General features: G+C 46.6%; 1 protein-coding gene across 3 annotated transcripts in view; it reads right to left on the bottom strand.

Moving 5' to 3' along the window:
• Nucleotides 1-18,385, bottom strand: part of PDE4B (phosphodiesterase 4B) — a 288,611-nt gene that overhangs the window by 218,088 nt on the left and 52,138 nt on the right. The window contains exon 1 of one of the 3 annotated variants that reach the window (XM_068140842.1): nt 14,886-15,121. The exons of 1 other annotated variant lie outside the window; for it this stretch is intronic. In XM_068140842.1, coding sequence (XP_067996943.1) covers nt 14,886-15,121 — 236 coding nt within the window. Of the gene's footprint in view, nt 1-14,885; nt 15,122-18,385 lie in introns of those variants that run through there. One more of the 3 variants, XM_068140849.1, reaches the window with a different exon arrangement.

Below are 18,385 nucleotides of genomic sequence, written 5' to 3'. Positions count from 1 at the left end.
AACTGCCTGTCAGCCTAAGCAACACAGCATCTGCTTCTCTGTTAGGCTTCAGTGCCAGCTATCACATCTCTGTAAAACCACCCTTCAGAGATTCAAATGCCTATTTCCCCAAGAGCTGCAAACATACAGGCAGACTATCACTGTTCAAGTGTCACAAAAAGCAAGATGGGGATTAATTTGTCCAGCTATGAAAATGAAATGGAGTAAATGCAGGTTCTGATGCTCTCCTTTCAGCCTTGCATGAATTCCAGGGGAAATAAGCAATGTTCACAGCAGGAGGCACTTCTGTTATAGCCCTACCTTCTCTTCAGAAACCAAAATTGTATCCTGAAAAATCAAGTTCCCGTGGATTTGCATAACAATAGGATTTGCTGTGAAGAGGCTTGGGTAGTGTGCTCTGGCAGAAGTGTTTTACAAGCCCATGCTGTTGAGGACCTGTGCTGGAAAGCCGTATGTAAAAGTATCTGCTTCTGGTGGCTCAGCGCTGGAGCTCTCCTCAGGCATTTTGGAGTTCCTTCCCTGCCCAGTGTTGTAGATGTGTGTCACAGAATCACAGAATTGTTTGGCTTGGAAAAAACCTCTAAGATCACTGAGTCCAACCATCAACCCAACACCACCATGGCCACTAAACCATGTCCCCAAGTGCCATGGCCACACATTTCTTGAACGCCTTGGATGGCGACTCCACCACCTCCCTGGGCAGCCTGTTCCAACACCTGAGATGTCGAATCACTGACCAGAATGGGTGTTTTCCTATGGACATGCTAGAAGCACAGAGCAGACAATATACTTTTTCTGACTTGCCCAGCTGGCCATGCCAAACAGCACCCTGTCTTGGATCAACAATACTGTGGCCAGCAGGACCAGGACAGTCATTGTCCCCCCCCCGGACTGAGCACTGGTGAGTCCACAGCTTGAATACTAGGTTCAGATTTGGGCCCCTCATTCCAAAGACAGTGATAAGTCTTTCAAGAATTGTCTCTTCCAACCACACTGCTCTTGAATTCCAGAGCTGGAACTGCTAAAGAACAGCCTGGCATGCTAGTGACAAACAGTGAGATTACTGTGGTGTCCAACTCCTCCTGTCCCAGTCTGTTTTTTGCCATGGCTCTGTGTTCCTTGCCAACCTCTTCTTGAGTTTCCACATGTCTAGTTTTTTGACTAGTTTTCCTTCCCCATCCCATCCAGAAAAAAGAAAGAAGAAAAGCTACTCAAGATGATTGATCATCTAAGCAATGCAGGGCACGATGCTTTTATCCTGTTCATTTTGTTAACTCTTCCCCCACATCTTGTCTTGTCTGCTTAAAAAAGGGAAGCTCTCTGCAGAACCTAGCACCAAAAAACAGAAATTCAATCATGGAATCACAGAATCCTATGTGGGAAAAGACATCAAGGACTTTAAAGTGTCCAGTGTTGGGGACTCTACCACTTCCTCGGGGAGATGATTCCAGTAGCCAATTATTCTTGTGAAAAACGTTCCTCTTGTGTCCAATTAGAACCTTCCCAGAAGGAACTTCTATCCATTACCTCTCATCTTTTCATAGGACTCCTTGTGAAAAGGGAGTCTCTATCTTTGCAGCCATAATTTGTAGCTCTACGATAAGCATTAACTTGAACAACAATTCATCACCATTTTAAGGAACAGAGACCTGAAAGCATCCTTCAACCTACAAAGACCTTCTGATGACAGCTAATGACAAGACAAGAGGTTAAGGCCTCAAGTTGCCCCAGAGGGGGTTTAAGTTGGATATTAGGATGATTTTCTGTACTGCAAGAGTGGTCAGGCATTGGAACAGGCTGCCTAGGGAGGTGGTGGAGTTACCATCCCTGGAGGCATTCAAGAAACCCATGGACATGGCACTTGGGGACATGGATTAGTGCTCATGAAGCCATTGGGCAGAAGGTTGGACTTGATGATCTTCGAGGTCTTTTCACAGAATCACAGAATCACCAAGGTTGGAAGAGACCTCGAAGATCATCAAGTCCAACCTGTCACCACAGACCCCATGACTATACCATGGCACCAAGTGCCACGTCCAATCCCCTCTTGAACACCTCCAGGGATGGTGATTCCACCACCTCCCTGGGCAGCACATTCCAATGGCTAATGACACTCTCGGTGAAGAACTTTCTCCTCATCTCAAGCCTAAACTTCCCCTGGCACAGCTTGAGACTTTGTCCTCTTGTTCTGGTGCTGGCTGCTTGAGAGAAGAGACCAACTCCCTCCTGGCTACATCCACCCTTCAGGTAGTTGTAGAGAGCAATAAGGTCTCCCCTGAGCCTCCTCTTCTCCAGGCTCAACAATCCCAGCTCCCACAGCCTCTCCATGTGGGGCTTGTGCCCAAGGACTCTCAGCAGCCTCATTGCCCTTCTCTGGACACGTTCAAGTGTCTCATTCCAACCTGCAATGATTCTATAACATTGCCAGTTCTCCTCAGACCTCATTGCTGTGGCAGGAGCTCCAGAGCACACCAGGCTCAGCACAGTTTCAGACTCCCCAATTACCTTTGCAATAATGAATCCAATAAAACCCCAAGAGCTAATTTTGCATTATTGCTCTGAAGGAAAACTTTCCCTCTCACCTAATGAAGTTGTCCATCACTGTGCAATCATTACCTGCCTATGCACAATGTCAGCAGGTTCATTAAAGCTTTGTGAAACCAAGTAGCAGCACAAAATGTTTCTAATTATCACAGAGCTCTTGATATGGGTCTTGATAGATTGAAAAGACAGCAAGCAACCCTTAATTTACAAACTATATTCTGCAGGCTCGAACAAGAACACACAACAAGTAGAATGATCCTAGGGTAAAAACAACACTGGAGAGCAGTTCGTCAACATTTTGGTTGTTCTTGCACTTTGTGAACCTGTGCCTGTGTAAAAGTCCTTCCTGAGCTGAGAGAGAAAATAAATTAAAAACCTAACAGATTTCTGTTTTCTTTGACTGATAAAATGAGATTTATGTCTCCTTATGTTTCCTTTCAGGAGGTATGTGTTCAGATGTACAGCATGCTCACTTTACCATGCCAACGTCTAGACAGCGAGCTGTATCCCAAATCAACAAAACAGGAATCCACAAAGCTACTGAACCAAGACAATTTCCCCTAATGAGGGGCCTGGAGCATCTCTGTGAGGAGGAAAGGCTGAGAGACCTGGGGCTGTTGAGCCTGGAGAAGAGCAGCCTCAGAGGGGATCTACTCAACACTCAGCAAGAGCTAGAGAGAGGATGGGTCCAGACGCTTGTCAGAAGTGCCCAGTGACAGGACAGGAGGCAACAGGCACAAACTGGAACCCAGGAGGTTCCATCTGAACAGGAGGAGAAAATTCTTAGCTGTAAGTGTGCTGTAGCCCTGGAGCAGGCTGCCCAGAGAGGAATCTCTGGAGGGATTCCAAACCTGCCTGGCCATTGTGATCCTGTGCAAGCTGCTGTGGGTGCCCCTGCTTTAGCAGCGGGGGGTTGAACTGAATGATCTCCAGAGGTTACTTCCAAATCCCACAATGCTGGGATTCTGTGATTCTGTAAATTATTCAGGGTGTGCATATCTGAGAGTCTACCTGCAACATTTTTATTCATTTATTTTATCCTTTTCTAGCTCTGCATCACGATGCACCACACACAACCACATAGCAAAAAGAAATCACATTCCTAGCAAAGACTGAACCGCGTCATGCTGGAAGCACATGGAGCGGTGGAAAGAGCCACAAAAAACCTCTTTCCCCACATGAGCACAGATTGATTCAGGGCAAAGTGATAAAATGGTTGCCATTTAATTCAGTTCACCACCATGCAGATATTTTGCCTTCACAGCATTTACATCTGGTGTGGAGAAAACTGCAATAAATTGGTCCAACATGAGAAAATGCAACTTGTTGGCTTAGGAAAGAAAAAAGCAAAAAGAGGCAGAAGGTCTCTATACAATGTTAGGTTGAACATATAAAGGTAATATTCAGATCCAGAGAGGGCAGACAATAGCTCTTCTTCTCCAGTCCAAATAAGTTGTAGGCAGCATCAAAACAGGCAGCTTCCTTAAGCAGCAGATTCTTACGGCAATAACATTAAAAAAATAATAATTAAAGAATAAAATCCACGTCCTCACTGCTTTCTTTGCCAAGGACAGCAAAGCCAGCTGGCTGCTGCTGCTTCTACAGAGAGAGAAGCTGCTGAGATGAAGAGGCTGCTGGATCCATCTGGCAGCAGGGTCAGTTAGTCCAGCCCTTCAGTTGTTACCCCCTTGGCTCCCTCTGGCCACCTCAGCTCCACCATTCATCCCTTGGCTCCCTCTGGCAACCTCAGCTCCACCATTCATCCCTTGGCTCCCTCTGGACACCTCAGCTCCACCATTCATCCCTTGGCTCCCTCTGGACACCTCAGCTCCACCATTCATCCCTTGGCTCCCTCTGGACACCTCAGCTCCACCATTCATCCCTTGGCTCACTCTGGCCACCTCAGCTCTACCATTCATCCCTTGGCTCACTCTGGCCATCCATATCAGCTCTACTATTTGTGGTAGGGTCCCATCTCTGAAGCAACAGAAGGTTTGAAAGTTCTTTTCCTACTCTGATGTTTGAGATGTTGAAACACAACTCAAACTGTATATTTTTGGTTTCTCAGAGCTGCCCCCTCCTCTTATCTGGATGTCTTTCCTCTCTCCTTAACTCATTTAATGACTGAATTGAAACTACTCACTCTTGTCAGCCTTCTTGCTCCAAGTTCTTCATACTTTGGTCAATTAATTTTATTGGAAGTAGAACTAAAAGCAATCTGTAGTCCTATTTAAGTGCACCACCCCAGTGACATGGAAAATGGGAGAATAGAATCATAGAACTGTTTTGGTTTGGGAAGTTACAATGTGGAAATTAGAGCTGCTCTTTGTTTGCTATTGGACTGCCTGAATGGCAGTGGTCAACAGCTTGCTGTCCAGATGGAGATAGGGGACAAGTGGTGTCCCTTCTGGGTCTGTACTGGGACCAGTGCTGTTCAATATCTCAGTCAATGATATTGACTGCAAGATTGAGTGCACCCTCAGAAGGTTTCACAGAACCACAGGAAACATCCAGTTGGAAGAGACCTCAAAGATCATCCAGTCCAACCTTTGACCCAGTACTGAAGGGTGAACACTAAACCACGTCCCTAAGTACCAGGTCCACAAGCTGCTTAAACACCTCCAGGGACAATGACTATACTATCATAGGCACACCATTCCAATGTCTGCTAACCCTCTCTGTGAAGAAGTATTTCTCAGCATGCAGCCTGAACCTCCATGGTACAGCCTGAAACCATTTCCTCCGGTCCTGTCACTTGCCACCCGGGAGAAAAAGCTGCCCTCTCCTTGCTTCAACCTCCCTTCATGTAGTTGTAGAGAGCAATGAGGTCTTCCCTCAGCCTCCTCTTCTCCAGACTGAACAACCCCAGCTCCCTCAGAGTGTTCCTCACCTGTTCTCCAGACCCTTCACCAGCCTCATTGTCCTTCTCTAGATGCAGTCCAGCACCTCAATGCCTCTCTTGTAGTGAGGGGCCCAGAACCAAACACAATACTCAAAGTGTGGCCTCACCAGTGCTGAGCACAGGGGGATCACAGAATCAACCAGGATGGAAAAGAGCACAGAGATCAAAGTCCAACCTATGATCAATTCCCTGTTCCTGCTGGCCACCATGTTTCTAATTCAAGCCAGGATGCCGTTGGCTTTCCTGGGCACCCTGCTGACTCACACTTAATCAGCCGTCAAACAGACGCCCCAAGTGCCTCTCTGACTCGCAGCCTTCCATCCCGAGGCGATCTGCAAAGGGGCATGACACACAAAATGTCCACCTCCAACCTGAGCCCAGCTGGTGGCTCGCTGTGATGTCACCAAGCTCCTGATTCAACAGGCAGCACTGCCCAGCAGGCCTGAGCACCGCAGCACAACAGACGGCTGCAGCTGGTAATCAATAATAGACGTTTCTCTCGTGTACTCAAACAGTGACACACAGGCATCGTGCTAAAGCAAAGCCAGACTGCTGCAAAAGCAGCTGGTCGTGTTCTGGGGGTAAAATATTGTCATAGCTACCCACAGAAAAAAATATATTAATTCAAGTGAAATACGGGTTTGTTTTCCAAGGGATGCATGCACAGATTCAGTTTCTTCTCTCAGATAAACCTCCAGCACTGCAACAAATCTTGAAGTTTTTAAGTTTCTCAACTATTGTTTGGTCTCTCAAGACTACAGGGAGGTATTGCTGAGGGGCAGAGCAGGTATTAAGCAATGTAAGACTAAGGCTCTAGAGAAACAACAATGTATTAGCTGATTTTTTTTTTCTTCTTATGGTAAAAAAAAAAAAAAAAAAAAAAAAATTAAATTTTTAAACAAAGAAAAAAAAACCAACTATGCTTTGGTGTATGTTAGACAAACACTTGATTGATCTACTGCTATCCCCTGATAAAGAAATCAAGGCCAGGTTGGACAGGCCTGGAGCAACCTGGTTTAGAGGAAGGTGTCCTGCCTGTGGCAGAAGGGTTGGAACAAGAGGGCAGATTTAGACTGGAGATTAGGAAGAAATTCTTGACAGTGAGGGTGGTGAGACACTGGAACAGGTTGCCCAAGAGGGTGTGGATGCCCCTATCCTGCAGGTGTTCAAGGCCAGGTTGGATGAGACCTTGAGCAACTTGGTGTGGTACCAAATACCTCCACTGTGCTGGGGTTCTGGGGTTCTGTGAAATCCACTCACCAGGGAGTGAGCAGAGCATTTGCTGTGACACTCGGTCCATGTTTTATGCTGAACGGAGTTTTTTACTACAATAGAATGCCCATACGATGATCATTATGGAAGAACCTACAAACCCAACTGGCCAAACCACAGATTCACAGATTGCACTGGGTTGGGATGGGGCCTGAACCACATCTGAGCAATTTGTTCCAGTATTTCACCACCCTCACATGTGTGCAGAACTTCCTCCTGATGTCCAACCTAAATCTCCCCTGCTCCAGTTTCAAACCATTGCCTCTCATTCTATCACCACAGGCCCTTCTAAACAGTCCCTCCCCAGCTTTCCTCTAGGTCCCCTTCAGATATTGAAAAGCAGCTCTAAGACCTCTCCAGAGCCTCCTCTTTTCCAGGCTGAACAGTTCAAATTCTTTCAGCCTGTCTTCATAGGACACCTCTAAACCTTCACCATGTGACATCAAACCATCCCATCATTGTGATGTTCTCCTAAGGTAATGCCAGACAATACAAGTCAAACATGGAGATACTTGAGGAGTGCTGGCTGTGCTTATTTACAACTCAAAAAGCTGAAAATCATTGAAACCCCACAATGCTGGACCAGAGACTGTAGAGCTCTGCAGTGAAGCTAATCTACACTGCATAAATTATGTGGCAGACATACTCCTGGTGTATCAGTCTGTCCTGGCAACCAACTCGAGCACGTAAAGAGCCAACTGTACCTCCTGGAAACACACAGCACCAATCTGTAGATGCTATCACAAAGGCAACTTTCACACATCAACACAAGCTTTCCACAAAGCTCAATTCAACAGCAAAGCCTGCCTAAGAAACCATCTTGGCACAGAAATCACTAACTTTGTAATTAAGCCTGGGTATGAGAGTCGGAGGGTAGGGATTCTCCAGGCAGGTCTCAGCCACCACAGTAAGTCATGAAACCTCTCTGAATCTATATTCATAGAATGCTTTAGGTTGGAAGGGACCTTTAAAGGTCAACTAGTCCAACCTCCCTGCAGTGAGCAGAGACATAAACTGGAGCAGGGTAAAATTAGGTTGGACATCAGGAGGAAATTCTTTACAATGACAGTGGTAAAACTCTAGAATAGGTTACCCAGAGATGTGGCTGAGGCCCTATCACTGGAGACATTCAAGATCAGACTTGATGTGGCCCTGGGCAGCCTGATCTAGCTGGAGGTGTCCCTGCTGACAGCAGGTGAGTTGGACAGCATGGCTTTTGAGGGTCCCTTCCAACCCAAAGCAATCTGTGAATCTCCAATGAGAGCAGGTTGATTCCTGCACACATCAAAATCTACTTCAAGATATCACCAACTCCAGCAACAGTGTGGATTTCTCCAAGAAGGGATGCACTCTCTTCATCCCTCTGACAAAGGTCTGAATCTGTCACAATCAAACGATCATAAATACAATTATCTGTTGCACTTAGCTGGAATCATTAACAGCTGCTGAGTATTTTAATACCACATTTTCCTACATAAGTGGTTAAGGGCTGGCAGAAGTTTCTCCTTGCTGTCCTCTGTGGTTACAGAGAGAGTTTGGAGACACTCCTTGCAGTCAGAGCAGATGTAAAGCCTGCACAGCAGGTTGTGCATTTGTTGTGTGTGCTTATTTCTGCTGTCTGAAGAGCTCCATCCTCCTCACCCTCCTGTCCTTTGGAATCCTTCCTGCCACTCACTGCTAGCACTCAGGAACTCTCCTCAGGACAGATGGGAGAACATACTCAGCAGAGGAAAACAGAAGAACCTTCTGGTTTTTCCCCACCCTTTTCCCTACTCCCTTCATCTTGTTTCTCCTAGGACTTCCCATAGATAACTGAGCAATGCAGAGTGTCCAATACCAGTCCCACTCCTAAAGAGAAACTCCAGAAAGCAAGAGAATCATCTTATTTCTCAAAAATAAACTTGAAATTACACGAATAGGCAGTGAGAAACCAGGCAGATCAGCTCAAAGCACAGACAGGGGTGTTGTTCAATCCTGAAGTACGGAAATGTGTGCTGCTACATAAATACAGCGAAGCTGAAACAGGTCCAAAAGCAAATCATGCAGTACTGCCAGAGAGGTAACTGCCCAAGCACTGACAAGAGACGGCCAGGAGACCTCAGATCAGGAGCTCTGGTGCAGGGGATGCCAGCACAGGGTAGAGGCTACAGCATTGCAGTTGGAGGGGGTAGGGCTTGGTCCTGAAATGGACTCCAGGAGGGGTAATTGTTTCAGTATAAAAAGACCTCTAAGAATGTTCAGTCCAACCTAACACCGCTATGATCATTAAGCCATGTTCAAAGTGCCACATCCATGTGCTTCTGGAACACCTCCAGGGATGGTGAATCCACCACCTCCCTCCCTGGACAGCTTGTTCTGATGCCCAGGAACCCACTCTGTGAAGAATTTTTTCCTAATCTCCAATCTAAACATCCCTGGCACAATTTCAGGCCTTCTCCTCTCATTCTATCACCTGCTACTAGGGAGAAGAAACCAACCGCCACCTAACACCAGCCTCCTCTCTGGGAGTTGTCGAGAACAATGATATCTCCCCTCAGCCTTCTCTTCTCCAGGCTAAACAACCCCAGATCCCTCAGCTGCTCCTCACCAGCCCTGTTCACCAGATCCTTCATCAGCTTTGTTGCCCATGTCTGGACATGCTCCAGCACCTCAGTATCCTACCAGGAGCTCCACTCCACCACATGAGCTCTGTCCTGCAAGTTGTGCACAGCACTATAACATGACCAGATCACTGGGGAAATTTATGGACCTTCCAAATGCTTCAGGAATTCCAAGGACATACTCTCCAAATGTGAATTTCCTGAAGCACTATTCAATTGTGAGCTGCCACTAGGTCAAGCCTTTCTTATTTGGTTCTAGAAGCACAAGGATCAGAAAGAAAACTAAACTGTGATATCTTTTGATAGCTTTGATTTGTCTCTAGTGTATTTTACATCTCCAAGCCATTAAATCCCTCAGTTGCTATTCACCAGGCTTAGAAACAACTCAAATGCTGCCCCTCAGAGTGGACTGTGCCCTCCTATTGAACCCCTTGGATTCTACCACTGGGGATAAATGTATAATGAAAACTGATCATGCTTTCAACCAATTAAGGCTGGCATCTGAGGTACATTAGACATTGTGTGGTAGAAAGCAAATGCACGTCTGTGTTTCAGCTGCACTTAAGGATAAGCAAAAGAAAAGTCAGAGCAAAATGTTCTGCTGGACCCTCTCTGTCCTCGATTTTCTTTATAACAGGTCTAAAGCAAAAAAATTCAAAAAAGGGAAAAAAGTCAGGCTTAAAATGATGACAGCTAAATGGGAATTAATTTGAAAAGAGCCATGTCATGGCGTAGGGCTGGGCCAGCCACTAGACAAGTGACAGACGTTTAAACGCCTCTGCTTCCTAAAGGGAAGAGCAAGGGAAGAAGGCAGCGAGACTGATGGGGTGTGAAACAAACTAATCCAGCTGGGATGGAAAGAGCAATGCCATGGAATAGAGACACAGAGACACCAATCCATATGGAACCCAACACATGATGGCAATGATGGCACCATGGGCACCACTGATGCTGGGGGCAGGCACTGGGCAAGTCCCAGCCTCAACTCAGCAGCAGATGGGAACCAGACTCTGGAGCTGGATTCAGGAACACAGGGATGGGAATGGAAATCAGAAGGGACAGAGGCCTCCTGGGACATCAGCCAGGGAAAAAGAGGCTTGACCCTGGTGCTTCCTCAGCTATCTCCTACAGATGCCATCCATGGGCTGCAATCCCTTGTTGGGCAGTTGAGGGTTCCCTGTCCTGGCTGTTCCTCCCCACAGGTGCCACATCTGCCTTCCTGCCCCCAGCATGGGGCATGAACTGTGGCAGTACCCTTGGTGTGGGCAGGAGCAAGTCCAAGGCAGAGGCTTTGTGCAGCCCAGCCCAGGCAGTGCCTGTCCCCATCAGGTTCTCACTGCTAGCAGCAGCCCCTGGCTGCAGAAATCCACCCTGAGCCCCACACAGTGCCAGCCCTGAGCAGGGGCTGAGCTCAGCAGCCACAGCTCTGAGCAGAACCTGCTCTACCATGGCACTGATCAGGACACACCACAAAATCTTAGTTAAGAACAGCCACTAAACATCACAGTCTAGAAATCAGTGCACCCCACACCACCATGGCCATTAAACCATGTCCCCACCTTCCACTTCCACATGCTCCTTGAACACCTCCAGGGATGGTGACTCCACCACCTCCCTAGGCATCCTGTTCCAGCACCTGTAGCCTGTGTGTTAGAAGTCGAACAAGGTTCGAACAAGCTGTATGAATACTGAATAATTATTTATAATCTTGAGGATAAATATTGCAAGTAAAACTGATAAGCAGCAGAGTGCTCTTAGAAAATACTTTCTTTTAGAAGACATTGAGGATCTTCCAAGACATAGCTGAGCAGGACCTTTCTTTGAGTATAATCCCAAGGAAATTAACAGCATTGATGATACAAGACCTGTAGAAACTAAAAGCTATTTTTAAAGCCATTGCTTTGGAAGTCCTCAGGATAAGGCCAGGGTGAGGGAGAACAAACCTTGAACAGCAAAGAGGGAACCTGCCATTTCTTGCTTACATGAGACAGCTCCTTGGTAGGTCCTTGTCTTTTACAGATGAAGTCCTCTCTCTGGTGACCACAGAGGAAAACTCTGCAACTAGGGTGCACTGCATGAGCAAAATTTAGATAGCTGCTAACAGGTACTGCCTGCTCTTTCCCTCACAGGAGTCCCAAAATTCAAATGATAGGAGGAGACTGTCAGAAAGGAAGAAAAAGGATGTGGGCTTTCCCAGGCCAAAAATGCCAGAGGTAAACAAACAGGAATGACACTTGTGGCTTCTGGTGACCATTTTAAGACCAAAGGCTTAAGATGAGGCATCTGAAGACTGGACACAGCAACACCAGCCACTCTTAAAGGGTTTGGAGAAGGATCAGCCTGACAGACGCTTGAGGACAACTCTGCTGACACACTGGTCATGAGAACTGGATCTTGAGGAAAATAGAGATTCAGAGTGCAGAAGTATTTGAGTCATGGCTTTGTTTTTTAAAGGCAATCTGAAATTTGTGATGAGAAATATTTCAGCAGCAGCAGAGAGAAGTTGAAAATGCATTCCATTAGAATAGAAGGATAATGCCTAGAAAAGGGAATTAGTTAGAGAAAGAAGAGGAAGGAAAGACAGCAAAGTGAAAGTAAGCAGCAGAGAAGAGGGAGTAGAAGACTCATCAAGCAACATTAACAACAATGATAAAGGTGGTGAAAGATCATTTACCACACCACCAACCCCAAAAGTGAGGAATTTCACTGCTTATTAGGCTATGGAAGTTACAGATTCTATGCTATCAGCAAAATTTCATTTCCTTGCTTCATATTACTGTGTTGATGATATTTCCTCTACATTTACTCCTGAAGCAATTCCTTTGCTACCCAGACACTACCTCCCAGCTCAACACAAAAGAGCACCTTACGTAAGTGGCATTTGTGCTCAGCACAGGTGATGATGTCTCCATGCACTGCACAATGAAATCACAGCTCAGAAGCAAATTCGGTTGCAGAGCTGGAAGCACCATCTACTACACACAGGCAGGAGTCAGACAGGCATGAAATGGGAAGAGTGTAATTTCCCTCCTGGTTTATAACATGCTAAAGCAAGCTGGAAATACTCTGGGTGTGTTTTCTGTGTGGACTGCATTAAACATGTCCTCACACTCACCTGGCCTTGCAAGGTTGATTTCTTTCACTTCCACAGGAGTTTGCTTCTTAACTAAAGTTAAAACACTTAAGTGCAGTTCAGAACCTGGTATTACAAACTTTAGACAGTGGGAAGAATATGGAAACCTTTCAGCATTTCACTAAAAAATGAACCCCAAGTAATCCCACCTCCTCTGCAAGCTGAGTAAGTGGAGATGATCAATTGCATCTATAAATATGTGTGTGTGCAGCTGTATATAAATACACATCTACCTAAGCACATAGCTGTGAGTGTGGGTCAGCATTTTGCAGTAGGGGCAGCAGCAGCTGCAGAGTTGATCTCTGGGACTAGCTGTGTTCTGTGGATGAAGCAGGACCATGCACTCGACCTCTCTAGGAGGTGAGCAAGCAGGAATGGCAGCCATCAAGGTGTGAAGTGGCAGAGACACAAGCAAGTGATGTGGTCAGATTCACTTTGTGCCATTTTCAGACCCACAGAGCAACCAGGGGCTCCAAACAGGTGGCTGAGCTAGGAGGAGCAGGGCACAAGGCAGCCTGGGCAAAACCTGGTAAAACAGGAGTGTCATCTGTGATCCTTCCCAGTCTGAGGGAGCCAAGTGAGGAGAAAGGGTAAGAATGAAGGATCTGACTGGGGAGGGTTGGGTGCAGTCAGCACAAACAAGGCTGGAGGAAACCAGTGGAGAAAGAGGCTGAGATGAATCTCAGGTTGCCCAGGGAAGCTGTAGATGCCCCCTCCCTGGAGGTCTTCAAGGCCAGGTTGGATGGAGCCTTGAACAAGCTGGTCTAGGTGTCTCTGCCCACGGCAGGGGGTTGGAACCAGATCTTTAAGATCCCTTCCAAACCAAACCATTCTATGATTCTATGAATCTTAGGGACAAACTGAAACGATGCAGGAGGGACTCAGGAGCAGAAGCTGCTTCCCTTCAACAGTTGGGCCTGATAATCTCAAAGGTCTCTTACAACCTAAACAATTCCGTGATTATTTTTGTCACCAAACAATACAGACACCCTGTGCTGAGCCTGACCACACTGTGTGCTCTACAAATTCCCAGCAGCACCATCTCCCCATATCACAGATCTCTCCCAACATGCTAGCGGAGCAGCATCCCACTGTTTAAACATTAAGAGGTACGACAGATGTTGGAGGGAATTAACGTGCATAAACCTAAACACTACCGACTGCAACCAATTAAGATGCTGGAGGAAGCTAAATACCATACTGAAGCCCTGACAGCACCAGTTTGGGTAGCTGGTATTACTGCCTGGATTAAAAGGAATAATAATAATTAAAAAAAAAAAAAAAGGGGCAGAAAGTCTGCATGATGCTAGAATTCTGATTGGAATTGAATGCTGCTACCCCCCCAAATTCATTTCAAGCTGTGCTGAAAAATAATTTAGAAGGCAGTTAGTTCTCCCAGCTCTACTCAGTACAATCTCCTGCTATCAAAGTTTAGCTTTTCCTCTTATTTTTCCTACTGATCAACGGCACCAGTTGAATGCAGGAGTCACTAATCCACTCTGAGCCATTAGCAATTCGCCTCAGGAGTAAAAACACCTCTGAAATATTTCAGCATTATTCAAACCATTTTAAAAGCATCTTCTGTCTGAAAAAGTAGCAGGTAAGGATGGGTGTTTGAGAGACCCTCAAACCCCTGGCCTGTGCAGAGAGAAATGGGACAGCTTCATCCTCTCCTCTGATTCCATCTATGGATGAGCAAGGGTTTAACATTCACCTTACTCAAAGTTCTCTGCTTTAATTCCTACAGTCAACTGGTGCATACTGATACAGACTTTTGGAATGTAAAATGTGAACAGTGGCAGACCCAGAAAAAGAAGATTTCCCTGCTTGTGGCACGGTGTATCCAGGATAACTGACAGGCAGAGCCGTAACTGTGTGCAAATGGACTGTTTGGGGCTTAGCAATTTAAAGGGAGGGAAAAGATGATTCTTAGCTGGAGTTGCCTTGAAAAAATGGCTGAAAGAAGGGCTATTTGCAGCAGCAAAACAATTTAAAAGCCCCTTACGGTGAAGTTAAAGCCCTTTACCAGCATTTAACTCCCTACCCACATCACCCTGTCTGCACTGTGCTGTCATCCACAGCCGGAGCTGACACGGGGTGAGGGGGAAAGAAAACAACACGCCTTGAAGGCTCTGAAATGAATTCATGTGTTGTCCCTCCAACAACATAACAACCTGGGAAAGTTAGGGGCTGCTGCCTTTGTTTGACAGAGATTAACCACAGCACACGGGAATAACAGGGCTGAGTTTCTCCCCCAGGGCACAGAAGCTGAATGACGATTGTCAAGACACTGCATTATACATACTGGGGGCTGCCTTCTGCTCCCTTCATTCAGCACTCACAAGGAGGACCCTGAGTGAATCTCAGCTGCCTTTTTTCTCCCCACGTTAAAAGGCAGCTGGGCAACCCCAGGCCGATCCCCAGCAGAGCTTACCAGGTATGTGCCACGGTGAAGCGCCGGCGCTGGCGGATGCTTTTGTTCACCAGCAACTTTCTGAAAAAGCAGGGAGAGTTCCTCGGGGAGCTGCGAGGAGAAATTTTGGGAGACGTAGGTCTGTTCCCAGGCAGCTTGGGAAGCTCAAGCTCTAAATGCATTTGTTCTTTGAAAGTCCTGATGTAAATCTCGGACTCTGGAGTAGCAAGTTCCTTAGAAGAATCTTTTGCTGTCATAGCTCAGGCGTTCTGCGAGCTCTCACCATTCAGAGAAGGTACCAAAAATGCATCGCGCCGGCAGCGCCGCAGATGAAAACTGCTGATAAATGAGCAGAGCTTGCCCCTGCTCATTCAACCAGGCTGGGCTCCAAATGGCAAGGCTGCCCGAAGCAACGGCAGCAGAAATCGAAGGGTGATAAGCCGGGGCTGTCAGAAAACCCTTTATCAGCCCAGCTCTCCCTCTGAAAATGCGCCAAAGTGTTTCTGTGTCAGCAGGCTCCCTGTGGATGCAGCTTTGCCTGCCAGCTACACACCGACGCGCGCCGGAGCCATTCAGCCCCGCACACCAGCTCATGAAAAATTCATAACAGCCAGCTCCTGATCAATCCCTTTCCTATAATGCTGGGGCTTCACAGGCTTCATAGAAAAGAAAGCTGGATATTTTTTCAGGGTGCACTAATAAAGCTAAGGAATTCCCTGCTCTTGTCACCAGCCAAGTAACCCAGTTCATTCAGCGTGCTTAATAAAAGGGTCTTCATTCAGAATTACTTAGGTGCTGCAGTAGCTCCACCCATGCCATGCTTATTGGCTCGATATTATTTTGATAACTGGACTCTCTTCAGCTCTGCCTTGTGAGAGGAGCGTGTCAGGTTCTCATGAAATATTCAAGACCTGTCTGACACCATGACATCGTTCCTGGGCATCGCCCTGCGCAGCCCAGGCACACCCAGAGCAACCCCCGGGATGGCAGCAGCAATGGCTGGGCTTAGAGAGGTGCACAGCACTCGGGGTGGGCCAGGATGGTCTGGCAGGGAAAAAACAAACCACACCACAAAGCAAGGAACAATGTTCTGCAAGAACAAAGCATGCAAGTATGCAGGGATGAGCTGAATGCTGGCAGAGCAGCCCTCAGTGCTTTGCTGTCTGACGGTCAAAGGGCAGAACCACCTCCAGACGCTGCACAGCCCTGAGCCAGCAACCAAACAAGAGGGAAACACCAAAGGATGGGGAAATCTGGCACTTCCCTCCATGCAAATTAATGCAAATTCATTTCAGTGATGTATGTATTTAGAAACACAAAACTCAAGATTATTTTTTTTCTGGACATAAACAACATTAAACCAACTTCTACACTTGCAAGGCTTGGAAAAAAATATGCAGGAAGTTAAAGCCTGGGTTTGATGCTGATAGTAAGAATATAATACATCTAACAGGGAGTGGCAGTGCAGCTTGTTAAAGCAGGTGACATTAAATATAAATACAAATTCTTTTTAAAGGAGAAGGAGCCAGGGAAGGGTGTCCCCAACCAGCACTCTGATCTAGGTGACTGCATGGTAGAGGCATCACTTACACAACAAATTCCCATCAGTCCCTGTCCATTCCAGACTTCTTTTCACTCATATCTCAAAACACTTCCCCAAACCATTAGTGTGCCTTCCTCAACTTCCAGCAGAAGGCTAGCTACAGAGAGCTCCCCTATAGCGGAGACTATGGAGGAGTTACAGACATCCTACCCAAACTGCTACCAGGTTATTCACCAGCCCTATATATTTAAAAACAGAAAAACAATCCCAAAAGAGGAAGACCTGCCTGAGCCCAACCTAAGGGCCCTGGCAATGCAGTGCTATTTAACACCAAGAGGTTAAGATAGTAGCAGAAAAGGAACATTTGATGACACCCTGGTAGGCTGTGATCTGTTACCCTCCATCTCCACTGCACTGACAGCCAGTGAGAAAACAAAGGGAAGCTTCAGAGCTATGATAAGCCATTTAAAAAATCCACACAGATGCTTAGAGTCTGGAATTCTAAATGGGAAAAACTAAGCTTGTAAATGACCAGGAAGCAAAATGGGATATTGGATGCAGCTTACTGAGAATCCACCTAGGATTAGAGAGGGCATTTCCATGCCTGTTCACAAAGCTATTGAAATGGTGACGAGAACAAAGGGAAACTCACCTTCGAAAAGCACTCTGCAATAAAACAGGCTGCACAAAGGCTCCTCAGGCTGAGTGTGTCCTTTCCTTACCTGAAGTCAGAGAGATTTTACCAGCAGCATCCATTAAGGAAGTGCTTCGCGTTATTTGGGACACTCATAAATTAGCAATGAGATGTCAACCCCACAGCCTGCAGAAGGAAGCCTGGTGAAATGTGCACAAGCTGCTGATGGAGCAAAGAAATGCAAGACTAAGCTAATGAGATGGGAAAAGAAGGCTGGGGAGGGGCAGGGGGAGGCAAGCCTCCATGATCCCCTGAAGCATAAAGAATAAAAAGAGAGCTGACGGAGTGTCCATCCCTGGGGACACTCCAAACCCTCCTGTGTGACCTTCTCTAGGTGAACCTCCCTCGGCAGAGGGGTATACTCAATGATCTTCAGAAGTCCCTTCCAACCCCACAATTCTGTGATTCTCTGAAAAGACAAAGTGCCACCTGCTGTTCTGGGTAGCCAAATGTAGGTGCTTCTCCGAGCTGCTCTCTGGGACAACATCTGCTCAGTACACACAACCTGAGAGTACTTTGAAGGCTGATGCTTAGCACCTGGCATTTCTTCTGTTAAAGATCCCTCAGTTCTTGGTGGGAACAGGAGCTAATGGCTACCTGAAAAGGCTGTAGGACAGCTCTTCCTTGCTTCAGTGACCATCTTTCGTGCTGCCAGCTTCTGATGTCATACAGACAGAGGACCACACAGCCAACATCCATATAGCCTCTACTGATTTGCAGCACTGGAATTCTGTTCAGACACGCTGCTTGGCTCCAGGATAAGCCAAGGTGAGGTGGGAACAAGAACATCTCAAGAGTGCCCTTCTCTGGAAGCTTTCAAAACCACCCTGGATGCATTCCTATCACCCTGCTTTAGCAGGAGGGTTGGACCAGATAATCCCCAGAGATCTCTTCCAACCCAAACCATGCTGGGATTCTGTGACTCTGGGATTCTGTGACCTGAGCTAACTGGCATGAAGCTTGGAATTAGAATGAATTTAGAAATCATTGTGACAAATGGATTTTGCTGGTTCTACTTCTACTTCTTTTTCAAAGGAGAAATTCTATCATCCCAGTATCAGTTGACAGAATGAGAATAAATGGCCTGAAATTCTGCCAGGGGAGGTTGAGGTTGGATCTCAAGGAAAATTTTTCCTTCATTGGAACAGGCTGCCCAGGGAACTGGTGGAGTCACCATTCCTGGAAACGTTCAAGAAGTGTGTGAACCTGGCACTTTGGGACACAGTTTAATGGCCATGGTGGTGTTGGGTTGGACTAGAAGATCTCAGAGGGCTTTTCCAACCA

Source organism: Melanerpes formicivorus, unplaced genomic scaffold, assembly GCF_026170545.1.
Source record: "Melanerpes formicivorus ecotype bairdi unplaced genomic scaffold, bMelFor1.0.p_v2 SCAF_7, whole genome shotgun sequence".
NCBI classification, from domain to species: domain Eukaryota; kingdom Metazoa; phylum Chordata; class Aves; order Piciformes; family Picidae; genus Melanerpes; species Melanerpes formicivorus.
Note: the sequence above shows the minus strand (reverse complement) of the source record. Positions and strands in the feature narration are given on the sequence as shown.